General features: G+C 46.6%; 1 protein-coding gene across 4 annotated transcripts in view; it reads right to left on the bottom strand.

Annotated features, from left to right (window-relative positions):
- Positions 1-3,134: 3,134 nt before the first annotated feature.
- Positions 3,135-14,305, bottom strand: part of LOC135914272 (uncharacterized) — a 106,522-nt gene continuing 95,351 nt past the window's right edge. For all 4 annotated transcript variants that reach the window (XM_065447055.1, XM_065447054.2, XM_065447051.1 and 1 more), the window contains 3 exons: positions 11,446-11,518; positions 9,773-9,870; positions 3,135-3,421 (listed from right to left, as the gene is read on the bottom strand). In XM_065447055.1, the coding sequence (XP_065303127.1) occupies positions 3,207-3,421; positions 9,773-9,870; positions 11,446-11,518 (386 nt within the window). In that variant the 3' untranslated portion in view covers positions 3,135-3,206. The remainder of the gene's footprint in view (positions 3,422-9,772; positions 9,871-11,445; positions 11,519-14,305) is intronic.

Here is a 14,305-nt window from a genome sequence, read left to right as displayed (position 1 = left end):
GAAACTAGCATTCGCCGAGTTTGTTAAGAATATTGTCACGTGATGGTGACGTTTGAAGAACACAGTAGCAATACTGTGAACGACAAAACTAACTTTTATTGGGCGAACCTGAGCCCACAAAACAGGCTACACTTATAACACAACGATAGCGGCGAACACGTTTGGCGATCGTCGAAATCTGATCAACGGGTCAAGCGCGTCGGATTTCATACATCAATTGTCGCACGTTCTAGACTAATCGTTGGGACCCGCGTGCCTTTCACAAAGTTCTACACCATTCGCGTCAGGCGATGAAATCAGATAAAATAAGGTTGGGCGACAACAGACAGCGAATAGAAGCATCGATAACTTTCCAGAAACTTCGGATAGATGCAGGCGCGTCCCGCGCTGTGCGATTACATTTGCTAGGCGGCGAAACGTGGTCGCCCGATAAAGATAAGTACACGTGTCAATATCAGCAGACGATGCCGACGTGCTGCATAGGCGGCTATCGGAACGATGTCGACAGTTAGGCGCGCCATTTTTTCGGTGCTCCCAGCAATGCGACGCTTCGCTCAGCGTGGAACAGAGCGATTCCTCGTGCCGACCGGGAACTCTCTGCGAAATCAACGGCACGCGCTCGTGCCACTGCTCCCGCGTTCGTCGTAGTCGTCGTCTTCCACAACTGGCTGCGTTGCCGTTCATCATTCCAGCGTAGAAGTTCACTTCCGTCGTCGTAATGGGGAGGCAGCGTTTACGGGGGTATGAGCCATTGTTAAAGGGAGTATGAGCCACTCATTCTCTTACATAACGGACAGATTTAGTTTTGAAGAAATTTAATTTCGAAGAATCACAAACGGCAAATGGCGGCACGCCGCCGAGCAAACTCGAGACATTGAACGCAAGCGATAACGGCGGACTGTGGGCACACCATCAGTGACGTCGTTCTCTCCGTCGCAGCCGATTGTGCATGTAACCTCGTCATTGAGAAATATTTTAATTTAGCGTCGCGATTAACCCAGTGATAAACACAGGGGCCGCACGTTTCAGCTTCGCTAGTCAACCATCTTGGATGAGCCGACGATATTTTTTCTTTGTGTCTTGTGTGTTTCATCTTTCTTTTTGTAGCGCTTATTTGGCGTGGTGAAAAGCTCCGGTGGACATGAAGATCATCCTATAATCACGCACGTTGGCCAGACCTTCAGGTTCGTGAGCCTAAACTGCGCGAAACGTTAAGACGACAGGAAGAAACACGACATTAACAAACGCAGCTTCTGCGCTTAGCTGTATGCGTTTCTTCCTTTCGTGCAGCTTACCCTTCTTTCGGTATGAACCAACTGGTCCTACAAATCTTATTGCTGCAGGTGGATACCGCTTTCTCATGGTATCACTAATTCGGACGAGGGATAACGACAGCGAGCGTAAAACACGCGCAAACTGCCCGTCCGCATGAGCTCGAGGCTGCGGCGAGGCGTCTGCAGTGGAGCTCGATGGAACGGCGCTGCCATCTGGCGGCTGTAAGAGAAGTGGTGACAGCGGCCGTAGGCGCGCGGTCGGAGAGTTTTACTACTGAAGCTAGTCTAGTAACGTTGGTAAAACCAAACGCAATGATGCTGGGTATAACTGTTTGGATCAGTTCAACCACACCCTTCTTGGCTTTCGGTGTCGCGCTCGTGGAAGCTTTTGTGGCTACGTAAAAAAGTTCGATTGTCGAACGGTTCTTTACAAAAGTGTAGCATTTGCATTGTTGCGGTGCCATTGTGCTTATACATGAATTCGCCAATAAGGTGGAGGGCATCCCAATACTCGCCTACGCTTTTGGTGACACGACGACACGTCTTCAAGTGATAGTATGGTTTCATCCTCCTTGCCATCATAGTTGCACCGGCCAAGCAATTAAAACCATCGTCCTATCGCAAAAGATGGTTAAAGCCACAGAGGTGGCCAGCAAGCGGGCCAACGCGTGTGAGGCTCGTCTAACATAAGCACTCGCAAACCACGCCAAGTAGACAGCCGAAAATCGTGAGGCTGATCGCGCTCAAACGCGTGAATCCTATTGAGCCCGCCAGGAGCACAAAGACTCGGAGCAGTATTTGCAGACCTTGGAGTGGAACAGAGCCGCCGAACAAGGGCGCTTAGTTGACGAGATTCCGGAACAATGCAACGAACATCTCCTACGTTGAATGTGGCGTGATTGCGCGTGAAATCGATAAATTGCCAGGGTTCTTTTAACTGACGAAAGCAGGAGGTGCGCCGTAGTGGTGGCCTCCGGATCAGCTTTGACCCCCTAAGGCTTTCTAGCGTGCGCCCAACGTTCGCTGCACACGCGTTTTTGCATTTCGCCCCTATTGAATGGCGACGGCAGCGACCGGCATTTGACCTCGCGACCTCGTGCTTAGTAGCCCTAAGCTGCTAAGTGACCGCGGTGCGTGCGTGGAAAACGATACGCAATTATGAAATATGCAGATGACTAAATCGAGGCAGAAAAAAAACGAAACAGACGCATAATCAATAGTTACTTAGGAATTTATTGCAACCACCATGTACGCCGACTTTATCTTCCTTAGCGTCTTCTGTTATCTGAGCCTTTTTTTGCTTCGCCTAACACCGCACGCGTCGCCCCAAGAAAATTGTTGCGGACCTACCCTAACTACTTTGCTGTGAAAGGTAGCACTGTAGATTATGCGAACCCTGGAACACAGCACAGCGTTTGCGCAACCATGTGCAATCGACGTCAGAAGCTTACGGTCTGCTGCAGCAGAGGAACCTGTGAATCTTTCCGCAACCCCTGGCAGACAGCCAGGTATTCGCATTTCCGGCATTGTAGTTTATTCGAACAACGTACTGCATTGTGGTTTTACTGGTCATGGCCGCAAAATGCTCAGAAATGCCACGTTTTCTCAGATACCGCGGCCCGTAAACTTTGGACGCGATCTGCACATCCGCTCCTGCACATACAATAGAATCCTAAACATACTAGTGGGATTCCTGCCGATAGTGTAGCACAGTTACAATACCACTAATTAACGCAGTTCCATGAAACCTATGATCTTAAGTATTGTGAGCCTAAATAATTAATCTATGACCTGATGCTCTTACTAATGTGCGACCAGAAAGGGCTCAAGTATAAAACGAGTGTCTGAGACCTGCTAAACTATGCGTGAGGTAAGCATTTATTAGTCAAGATGCTCGAATAGAGGTAAGTGAAAATTTTTAAATAGCGCAAGTTAGCGGTGCCGGCGCTCTTGCGGGCTAACGGTGCGGTAGTCTGCGGCATGTTGTGCCACTTCCGTTTCCGGTTGTGCCTGCGCAGTTGCATCGGAAACGGTGCCACCACCGTCATCTGTGGGCTGGTCCGGTCCGTTCCTAGCCACAAACTCCACAGGATCGATGAACACGGCCTGCTCCTCGGGAGTCGGTGTAGGTGGCCTCATCGCGCGATCTGGAATCGTTAATGCGTTTCTATAGTAACTGCAGAGGTGTAGTGGCAACCAATTATGTACTTGATGATTCATGTTGCTTGAACCATGCCTTAAAAATAGAATAATACATTTCATAGATATGAGAAAAAGAGTATGTTTGTCTTAGCAAGATCGAGTTTACTGCGAGAATGTTGCAAATTGAAATTAGGAATTATTAGATCCCTAATTCGAAATTAGACCTTACGTTTCATTCGTAAAATCTTAAATATTCTATTAAGAGAACAAACTGTATGTAAATTAAATAAAGGCTGCTCAAGAACATCCAGTTAGGTTCCGACCATATCGTTATTTCGTACGTGATTTTATCTCTGGATTTCAGGAAAACTTCCAAATTATGAAAGAAAATGACGTCACGACACTTCTTCGTGCACAGTCGGTAGCACTCCCAATTTTTTTCTTGGCCACAACGGAACCCTCTTACCCATCGTACCGAAGCGAACGAACATGTTTCTATGCGTGTAGAAAGCTTCCGCATTACTGTCATTTAGGGCCATGGCAAAATCAGATTCTTGACAACGTAGGTTATCAGCCTACGTTGGACGCATGCAGCGACCGATCGCCTTCGCAATGGTCATGCGAGCTTCATACTTTCGGAAAATGTCTGAGTGCAGCCAGCCAGTCGTGCCAAAGCAGTGAAGTTTTTTTAACAACGGAGCTATTCTTGATCGACCGTGTGCCGTCATGCTGCTTGACGTCCCGCTGGTCACATGACCTGGGAGCGAGAGGAGCATGAGCGAGGCAGACAGCTGCGCCGCGCCGAGAAGGGGGCGAGTGAGTCAGGCATCCAATGAGCGTTTGCGAAAAATAGGTCAGTAGAGGCTAGGATGGAGCACAAACAAACGAAGTCATGCCTTGTTCCGCATTCACCCGTCGAGAATGGCCAAGACTGCTTACACTCCCGAGGAAGAAACCGCACGACGTGAGCACCAGCGAGAGCTTGCGCCGAAACGGGCCCACCGTCGCATGCTACAGAAGAGTTCGCGTTGTAGTTGTCGGGTATTTCAACATCAACATTTTATGTGAGAACTGGATTGTGCAGTGCATGCGTGCGAAGCTTGCATTAACATGTTTTAGCAATGCGTGATGCAAGGAGCCAACTGCGATCAGGGGGACCTGCTCTGACTTGGTCTCCGCAAACGTGACTGACCTGCAGCCGATAGGCGTGCCGCTCGCTGTATACCACAGCGATAACAAAAACATGCTCCTGAGGTGTAAGCGGCGACAGCGGCGTCAAGAACCCACCCAACACCCGGCAACACAAACTGCATTGGCGACGCACGACCTAGCGACGCCAATAACGCCCGGATAGCGAATGACGTACAACACAATTTCTAAAAAGCCACGGCAGCCGCGTTTACATGAGTGCGACAGAATGCGCCAGTAGCGCATCACTTTTCCTAGCGCATCACGAGTAATGCGATGTGCCAGCGTTTACGTGTAGCGCATTACCCTTGGTGCGATGGTGGCGCGCGCGGTGTCGTACATCGAAAGGCAGAGCAGCGCGTCAGACGCTTCGGGCGCCGCGCCACAGCTCGGCGAGCGTATGACGTAGAAGGTAAAGCGGCGCTTTCAGACGCGTTCGGCGCAACGCCACGCTGCAGCTCGGCGAGCGCAGCAGATCAGCAGCGCATTCAATTTCTCAGAATTCCTAATGCGATGCGATCGCGTTTACATGCATTGCGAAAGTCGACTTACTCGTCTCAATTCACGTTGGTCTGGCGCATAAATGTGACGCGATTTCCTAGTGGTTTAGGTCCGTTTACATAGATGCGATACGCTATAAAGTTCATGTGATGCGATGCGATACGCCAGTTGTCGCACTCATGTAAACGCGGCTAGTATTCCACTCCGTGAAAGCGCAAAGATTAGCTGCGCTCTTCCAACAATTTTCACAAAGTGCAACTGTATGTAATTCTTTCTTATTTGCCAGGTTTTCGCAACCTGTGAAAGAAAAGAAATAAAGAAAAGAACTGCTCTTAAGATACGCCACCGTCGTTCCGTCATTGGTTAAGAGCACGCAATACAAGCGCACTGAATATATTATTTTAAATGTAGCATAACCATAACTAATTAGCCTTAAGATCCTGCTGAAAAAAGAAACGCCTAAGTAACTGATTAGGACTATAAACATTAGTCCTTTGGTATCATTAGTCTAAGGTGTATCAGTCCGTGTTCCACAATAGGTTCACAGTACGTCAACCAGACGGTAGTCCTGTGAACGCAATGTGACCTGCATCAAACTCAGGCGGTAAAGGTTAGACAATATAGACGCAAGCTACGAGACACACTGTAGTTGGGCGCCATCAATTTAATGTGACCACATGGGTTTCTCTAACATGCACCTAGATTTAAACTTCATTTCAATACCATTTCAGTGCAGCCACGGCGGCCAAGAGTCAAAGCCACGAGCTCGCGGTAAACCCGCAAAGAGGTACCATATCCGCCACAGTATAAAGCCGTGGTTGCTTAGTGGCTATGGCGTTTGGATGCTAAGCACGAGGTCACGGGACCGAGTCACAACCACGGCGGCCGCATTTTGATTGGGTCGAACTGGGAGAAACATCCGTCAGCTTAGATTTAGGTGCGCACTAAAGAACTCCTAGGGGTCCATATTATTCCGGATTTCCCCCACTACGACGTGCCTTGTAACAATATCGGATTTTTGGCACGTAAAACGCCGCAATTTTTTTATCCACAACAATGGGGGCTCAGCGGCTATTGCATATTGCTGCTCAGCACAAAGTCACGCGTCTCATTCCCAGTGGTGGTAGCCTCAGTCAATGGGGGCAAAGTGTAAGAACGCCCACTTTCTTAAATTCAGGCGCGTGTGGGAGAACACAGGGTCGTCAAAAGCAATCCGCAGCCTTCCACTAGGGTGCCCCTCATAGCTCATTGCTGCGTTTCAGGACGCCAAATTCTTCGTTTGAATTGCTATGCACTGTGAAATCCCGGAAGGTCGGTTGTCTGCAAAGCAGTAGCATGACAATTTAGGTGATTTAGTATCGATTTGAGCTCCAGTAGTGGAATTCTGCGCGGAAAGGAATGGGAGGACTGGAGAGCATAAATTGTGTTAGGGGACAGACGTCAGAGCCTAAAGTTGCCGATATGGACAGGGTAGAAAATGCAACAGACCTGCGATGACAGACCTGCGAAGGACCACAACTTTCTTTTAGCCTTAAACTAAGTTTGAGCCGATTGAACACAACGTGATTATACTCCTCCAGCTGGATTACTGGGAAAAAGCGAGAAAAGTCCCATAAAAAATAAAAACGCAAGTGCCTATATGAGTTCACTGATAATTCTTTGAAGGTTCACCTCAGTCAGCCTATTGCAATTTGCAAATTTGAGAGGGTGAGTTCACAGCTGCGACATTCGCAAGCTAGTTCTACTATTTCATCAGGAGCCAACCATAATACCTGGATGTTAAGAAAGAATCGGTCGTCTTATGAGAGTAGGCCGGTAGGCGGCTGTGCAAAAAAAGAAAAAGCTTCTCCCTACGATATAGTTATGTGTGTGTATCGGTACGCGCATGCATGGGTGTGTGAGTTCGGACACAGCAGTCGTGTCCGAAAATGTTACAAATGTTTGTGTCATTAGGATAAAAACTGTGTTGCATTTCATGGGAAGAGCAGTGCGGCGTGACATTTCACAGGTAATATACGGGTGCCCATGAGAACTTGGCCTCACAGCGTTGCAACAGAGTATAGAGTATACTCTATACTCTGTTGGCTCACAGAGTATAGCCAAGATAAAACTGCACTTTTTAAAAAATTTATCCATTGTCCCGAGTACGGAAATAAGGACTAGGTGCTTTGTTTCCAACCCTGTAATCCAAAATAAACCCACCCGGGAGTTTTGAACTGGTGATGTGCCCTGAGACTTCTCCATCCTTGAATATTTACTCCGATGGATGGACGCAATACAGCGGCATTCCCTCATTTCACTCCGTTGGCTAGCTGCGGGAGTATTAGGGCGACATGACGCCATTTCAAACCGCTTCGGAATCTTGTTCCCTTGTGAAAACTCTTCACAGGGACTTTTAAATATATCCGCCTGCCGAAACAGGTTGACCAGCAGGCGCTTTCTGTGAAGCTGTGCGCCGCATCAGTGACGGGCCGCTTTCGCCGGAGTAGGTAGTGCTCATGGCTAACCGTTTGTTTACGTCTGTGAAGTGGCGTTCAGGGACAGCTTTGCCTGAATTTGTTTCCCGTAATTCCCTCCAAAAAGTGTTATAGACGTGCCTGAAGCTCACTGTACCTAAGCTTCAAGCACGTAGCTGTGTTCACTTTGCGAACAACGATGAATGCAAGAGCAACGTTTTCAAGTGCGAAAAAAGACTTAGGTATACCTCGAAATTCCTCATTGACTGTCGGCCCAGGTATCTGACTGATTTCGTGTTGCGGTACCTTGGCTTGTGTTAATCAGTTCGCGAAATGCGACTTTTTTGTCCTTGTGAGTACATGCTGACAACGTATACAGTTTAATGCTTGGAAGGACCGTGTAGAAATGGCAACAGCAGCCACTGTTCGAGCGACGAAGTCCGTGCCAGTCGCACATGAATGGCATATTCCAAGTTCGTCGCTGTGCTTTATCCCTAGTGAGAAAGACCGGAGTGCAGGCAGTTTTTATACTGTATATGTTTGTCGGGATATCCTCGCCCAAGAAAAACGGTGAGACATAAGTATATATGTACGGTAATAACGCTTCTTACGGAGCGATATGAATCCCATTGTTGTCGTGTACTTCGGTTTTGATCACGTTGTTGCTTCCGATATTGCTTTAACTTATGCTCTATTCCAGGCACTGATTTAGAACCGTGCCTACTGGCTCCGGGTGTGAGAATTCGTTCCACAGATCTGCGCTTTAGCGCCTTTTCACAACCCAGAGATATTGCACGCTGAGCAAGTAGCGCAGTACAAAAAAAAAAAAAATGTACGACCACGCACTTTTCAGCGTTAGGTGGACTGCTGTTGGTCATGATTACACGTAACAAATTTTTGCTACGTTACTACTATTTCTCACACAGTTAATTTTGCCATGAAGCACACGCACTTACATTTTTCTTGCTTACGCTAACTAACGCACCAGTTTTTGGCCGCGAGCGCCGGCAGTGTGCGAAGTCGCTTCAGCACTGAGAGAATGGCATGCTAAATTTGAAAAATTATGCCGTTTACTTTTTTTCTCACCATTCCTAATTACCAGTCTTGTGTTCATTAAAGTCTTCTGCTGATTTCAGAGAGGCAGATATGGCGTGAGCTTGCAAGTGAGTGGTATTTCTGAAAACAGCACAGCTGCTCGCTACGCGGATTCGAGGCCCACAGTATCGTGGTTGTGCATATCCTGCCAGCGCTGCTTCTTGCGTGTTGTGCGTACGTTGGATGTCTTTCAATGTTCTGCATTGGGCGTTTCTGAAATGTTTTTGTGTGCCATGATTTATGTGCTTTCATTGACTTATTTCGTTGAATTTGACGCGCTCTTATGTATATATTTCAAAATTTGATCAGTAGCCTCTGCATAGAAAGATGCTCGCGCAAACTGACGCGATGCCTCATTTTATGCTCCCATTGCACGTCGAAAAACTCCGTCCAATGCAAGGTGAAAAAATAAAAAAGTCAGCGAGAAAACTCCCATGGTTACATGCAATAATTCCGCTCGCACGGCGTAAAAATTCTCCAATCATACAGAGTATAATAAACTCCGAAACGGGAGGGTCGCTAAAGGACGAGCTTTATACTACCACCTGGGAGTTATTTCGGTTTACAGTGTATTGCCTTTAAGCAAATGTTCCTTTGGTAACTGAAAGCACTCTTGCAGTGAATAATGAGAAATTTGGGTCACTCTAGGCCACTTACGCAATAACAGGAAGAGTCCTAAAACGTCGTGTATTATTGAACATTCAGTCCGACTAAATGTGCTCACCTGTGGCACCTGAGTTATACACATGCAAGAAAATAATTTTAACATCTTGCCTTCTGCGAGAAGCAAGGTTTCCTATAGGGGATGTCGTTTCTCCTGACTGAATTTTCACAGCACTGTCCAATCCGACCACAGTGTCAAATTTGCGATCTTGCCTATTATGTCCCAGAGCGCGCGCATTCGCACTTTCCCATTTTGGCTCAAAACGCCAGCATGATGGAATTCGATGTACAGAAGGGCGCCTTGTGTAGTTGCAATGCATACTTTTCATCGCCACTTTATTGCTTTCGGTCACGAGTGGCTTTGTGCTAACATATTTATCACACACATTCTCAGTCTGACTTATCTCATGTTACATTATGTAGGCATGGAAAGCGCGAGCTAAGCCTACTCACTGCTTACGACCATGACGAGCACCAGCGAAAGCAGGCAGGTGGCCGAAGCGACGCAGAGCACGGTGATCCAAGCGTACGCGCTGAGGAGAGGCGCCGTTCTACACGTGACATGGAAATAAACACAGCAACTGGTACACCTTTGCGTTAAACGTGTATTACAGAAGCCCCCCTGTTACGAGATTATTCGAATGCACGCTAGGCTTCTTACGCCTGTATTTCAGTAAATGTAGCGTAAGAAGTGTAAACATTCCAAATCCCTGCTAGTCCTCCAGTATTTTACAGTCGTTATGCTTGTCATGCTAACTATGGACGAATGAGCCAAGCTTGGCGCAGAGGCCTTCAGTGCTCACTGACCTTCTGGGATGCATTTGCGCATGCGCCCGTGCTTATGTCTACTTTTCTAAGGTACGATTGCACCAGAGGCAGTTGGACACGTCATGGCTCCACTGCAATAATTTCCGGGTTCCACTGCTAAATGATGACGCCAATCCATGAAAAGCCGCACTGTGCGCATATCCAAATAAATACAGAGCAACAATAGTAAACATTAGGCAACTATGCTAATCGTCTCATTCCCTCCTTGGTTGCTATTAATTTCCACAAACGTCGAAGCGCCAAAGCTTGGTGCAACGGCTCGTCAGAAGCCCTGACTTTGTAAATTCTGCAGTAGGGCGGTTGCCGTCCATGTTGCTTCCAGTGCAAAAGGCACACAACTTCACCATTGAAATGCGCACGGGGAAAGCTCTGAATTGACAAATCCGACTGACTAGCGACTTCATTAGTATGCAGTCAGCATTACAGGAATGTTCTCCAAAGAAACCATTTTTTACTAAAGCTTCGATTGTTCGCTATAATAATAACAGGCGTGATTATGGCCGCAGGAACCACGGTATGAAGAAAAATATCATGCAGAAACTCCTCTGAAAGTTGTCTGACTATGTATAAGCATTGCGCAACTTATCTCCATGCAACCCAGTATCCTTATCAATGGTATGAAATTCTCTATGAAAAACTTCTCAACCATTTTGGGCTGTCATCAACATTATCCGACCACATCCGACCATGATTAATCCTTCCCTGTCCTTATCAACCTCATCTGGCATGATTCGAGACTTATAAACTCTTGTCAACCCTTTTCAATCTCATCGCACTTGATCCCACCCTTCTCAATCCCTGTTAATCAATTTAACCCTGATAAGAACCATTTAACGCCCTCATCACTCCTTATCATCCTTATGAACTCACTGACTGTTCCTTGATGTTCGCCAACGTCTTTCCTTCCGAATTTATTCTGTTTCTTAGATGAATTTCTTTAGAGCGATTTGTTTTATGTGACAGACGGACGGATGGATGGTCGGACGGGCTTTCTTGTTGGGTAGGCGCAGAAACGCTTAGGCATTTGAAGATATAGAATTCATCATCGCTAGTCGTTGACCTATTGCAGTTAGCACTAGTTGATATTCTCGTGAACACCAGCTGAAGGACAGAAGGGCTGCTAAAGCGGCACCATGCGGAGACAAACGTGGTCGTAAGGAGATAAATGCAGAAAAGGGGACGCCATGAAGGGACACGCACTGTAGTCGTGAAATTTTCTCTCCCTGCGCGCGTTTTTTTAGTGGCCGTTATGTGTTTCTATTGGGATAATCAGTCTCAGTTGTGTGCTCGTCACTCACACGACGCTTGAATCGTCGTCCGTGTCTGTCGAGGTGCCTTCTGATGAGCTGCCCGTCTCGCGTCGAGCAGAATCTGCATTAGGAAATGCAGTGTGAGAACAGGTGACAACTACATTCATGCGCATGTACAACTGCATGCGTCTCAGACAGTTGCAGTGCGCATGCTCCAACAACAAGTTCATCTTTTTGAAAACAGTGCATACCACTCAGCCAATGACCATGGAACGCTAGTCACGCTTAGTAGAACAATTTAGCAGTAGCTCTCATTTTCAGAGGTTCTTACAGTGCGAAATGCGGTGAATTGGCTATCTAAAACGTGTAACACAGGGAGTGCTATAAGAGCCACAACAACAAGGAGTGACGTCTCCACTCGACATGGTCCGCATACGAACTGTACATGAAGCGTAGGCATAGAGCTTTTGAACATTCCCGTTAGTTCAGAAAAAAAGCAAGCTTTTTAATTGTGTAGCATAACAAGCTCTGTGTACTTCGAATATTAGTCCTTTAGAGTTTCATTTTCCTCAGAAGTGCCTGACGTAGAAGAATTGGGTTCTGGGTCTATTGGTACATATTCTTGCGACTTAAACGGGTCAGAAAATGAAGAACCGAGCAGACAGATTGTATGCAGAACGACTGGACTAATCATCATCATCATCATCATCATCATCATCATCATCAGCCTGGTTACGCCCACTGCAGGGCAAAGGCCTCTTCCATATTTCTCCAACAACCCCGGTCATGTACTAATTGTGGCCACGCCGTCCCTGCAAACTCCTTAATCTCATCCGCCCACCTAACTTTCTGCCGCCCCTGCTACGCTTCTCTTCCCTTGGGATCCAGTCCGTAACCCTTAATGACCATCGGCTCTCTTCCCTCCTCATTACAAAGCCTGCCCATGCCCATTTCTTTTTCTTGATTTCAACTAAGATGTCATTAACTCGCGTTTGTTCCCTGACCCAATCTGCTCTTTTCTTATCCCTTAATGTTACACCTATCATTCTTCTTTCCATAGCTCGTTGCGTCGTCCTCAATTTGAGTAGAACTCTTTTCGTAAGCCTCCAGGTTTCTGCCCCGTAGATGAGTACTGGTAAGACACAGCTATTATATACTTTTCTCTTGAGGGATAATGGTAACCTGCTGTTCATGATCTGAGAATGCCTGCCAAACGCACGCCAGCCCATTCTTATTCTCCTGATTATTTCCGTCTCATGATCCGGATCCGCCATCACTACCTGCCCCAAGTAGGTGTATTCCCTTACGACTTCCAGTGCCTCGCTGCCTATTGTAAATTGCTGTTCTCTTCCGAGATTGTTAAACATTACTTTAGTTTTCTGCAGATTAATTTTTAGACCCACTCTTCTGCTTTGCCTCTCCAGGTCAGTGAGCATGCATTGCAATTGGTCCCCTGAGTTACTAAGCAAGGCAATATCATCAGCGAATCGCAAGTTACTAAGGTACTCTCCATTAACTTTTATCCTCAATTCTTCCCAATCCAGGTCTCTGAATACCTCCTGCAAACATGCTGTGAATAGCATTGGAGAGATCGTATCTACCTGCCTGACGCCTTTCTTTATTGAGATTTTGTTGCTTGCTTTATGGAGGACTACGGTGGCTGTGGAGCCGCTATAGATATCTTCCACTATTTTTACATACGGCTCGTCTACACCCTGATTCCGTAATGCCTCCATGACTGCTGAGGTTTCGACAGATTCAAATGCTTTCTCGTAATCAATGAAAGCTATATATAAGGGTTGGTTATATTCCGCAGGTTTCTCTATCACCTGATTGATAGTGTGAATATGATCTATTGTTGAGTAGCCTTTACGGTATTCTGCCTGGTCCTTTGCTTGACAGAAGTCTAAGGTGTTCCTGATTCTATTTGCGATTACCTTAGTAAATAGTTTGTAAGCAACGGACAGTAAGCTGATCGGTCTATAATTTTTCAAGTCTTTGACGTCTCCTGTCATATGAATTAGGATTATGTTAGCGTTCTTCCAAGATTCCGGTACGCTCGAGGTCATGAGGCATTGCGTATACAGGGTGGCCAGTTTCTCTAGAACAATCTTTCCATCATCCTTCAACAAATCTGCTGTTACCTGATTCTCCCCAGCTGCCTTCCCCTTTGCATATCTCCCAAGGCTTTCTTTACTTCTTCCGGCGTCACCTTAGGGATTTCGAATTCCTCTAGACTATTTCCCCTTCCATTATCGTCGTGGGTGCCACTGGTACTGTATAAATTTCTATAGAACTCCTCAGCCACTTGAACTATCTCATCCATATTACTAATGATATTGCCGGCTTTGTCTCTTAACGCATAAATATGATTCTTGCCGATTCCTAGTTTCTTCTTCACTGTTGTTAGGCTTCCTCCGTTCCTGACAGCATGTTCAATTCTATCCATATTATACTTCCTTATGTCAGCTGTCTTACGCTTGTTGATTAACTTCGAAAGTTCTGTCGGTTCTATTCTCGCTGTAGGGTTAGAGGCTTTCATACATTGGCGTTTCTTGATCAGATCTTTCGTCTCCTGCGATAGCTTGCTGGTATCCTGCCTAATGGAGATACCACCGACTTCCATTGCACACTCGTTAATGATGCCCACAAGATTGTCGTTCATTGTTTCAACACTAAGGTCCTCTTCCTGAGCTAAAGCCGAATACCTGTTCTGTAGCTTGATCTGGAATTCTTCTATTTTCCCTCTTACCGCTAACTCATTAATCGGCTTCTTATGTACTAGTTTCTTCCGTTCCCTCCTCAGGTCTAGGCTAATCCGAGTTCTTACCATCCTGTGGTCACTGCAGCGCACATTGCCGAGCACGTCCACATGTTGTATGATGCCAGGGTTAGCGCAGAGTATGAA

Source organism: Dermacentor albipictus, chromosome 8 (assembly GCF_038994185.2).
Source record: "Dermacentor albipictus isolate Rhodes 1998 colony chromosome 8, USDA_Dalb.pri_finalv2, whole genome shotgun sequence".
NCBI lineage: Eukaryota > Metazoa > Arthropoda > Arachnida > Ixodida > Ixodidae > Dermacentor > Dermacentor albipictus.
This window is presented reverse-complemented; position numbering and strand designations above follow the sequence as displayed.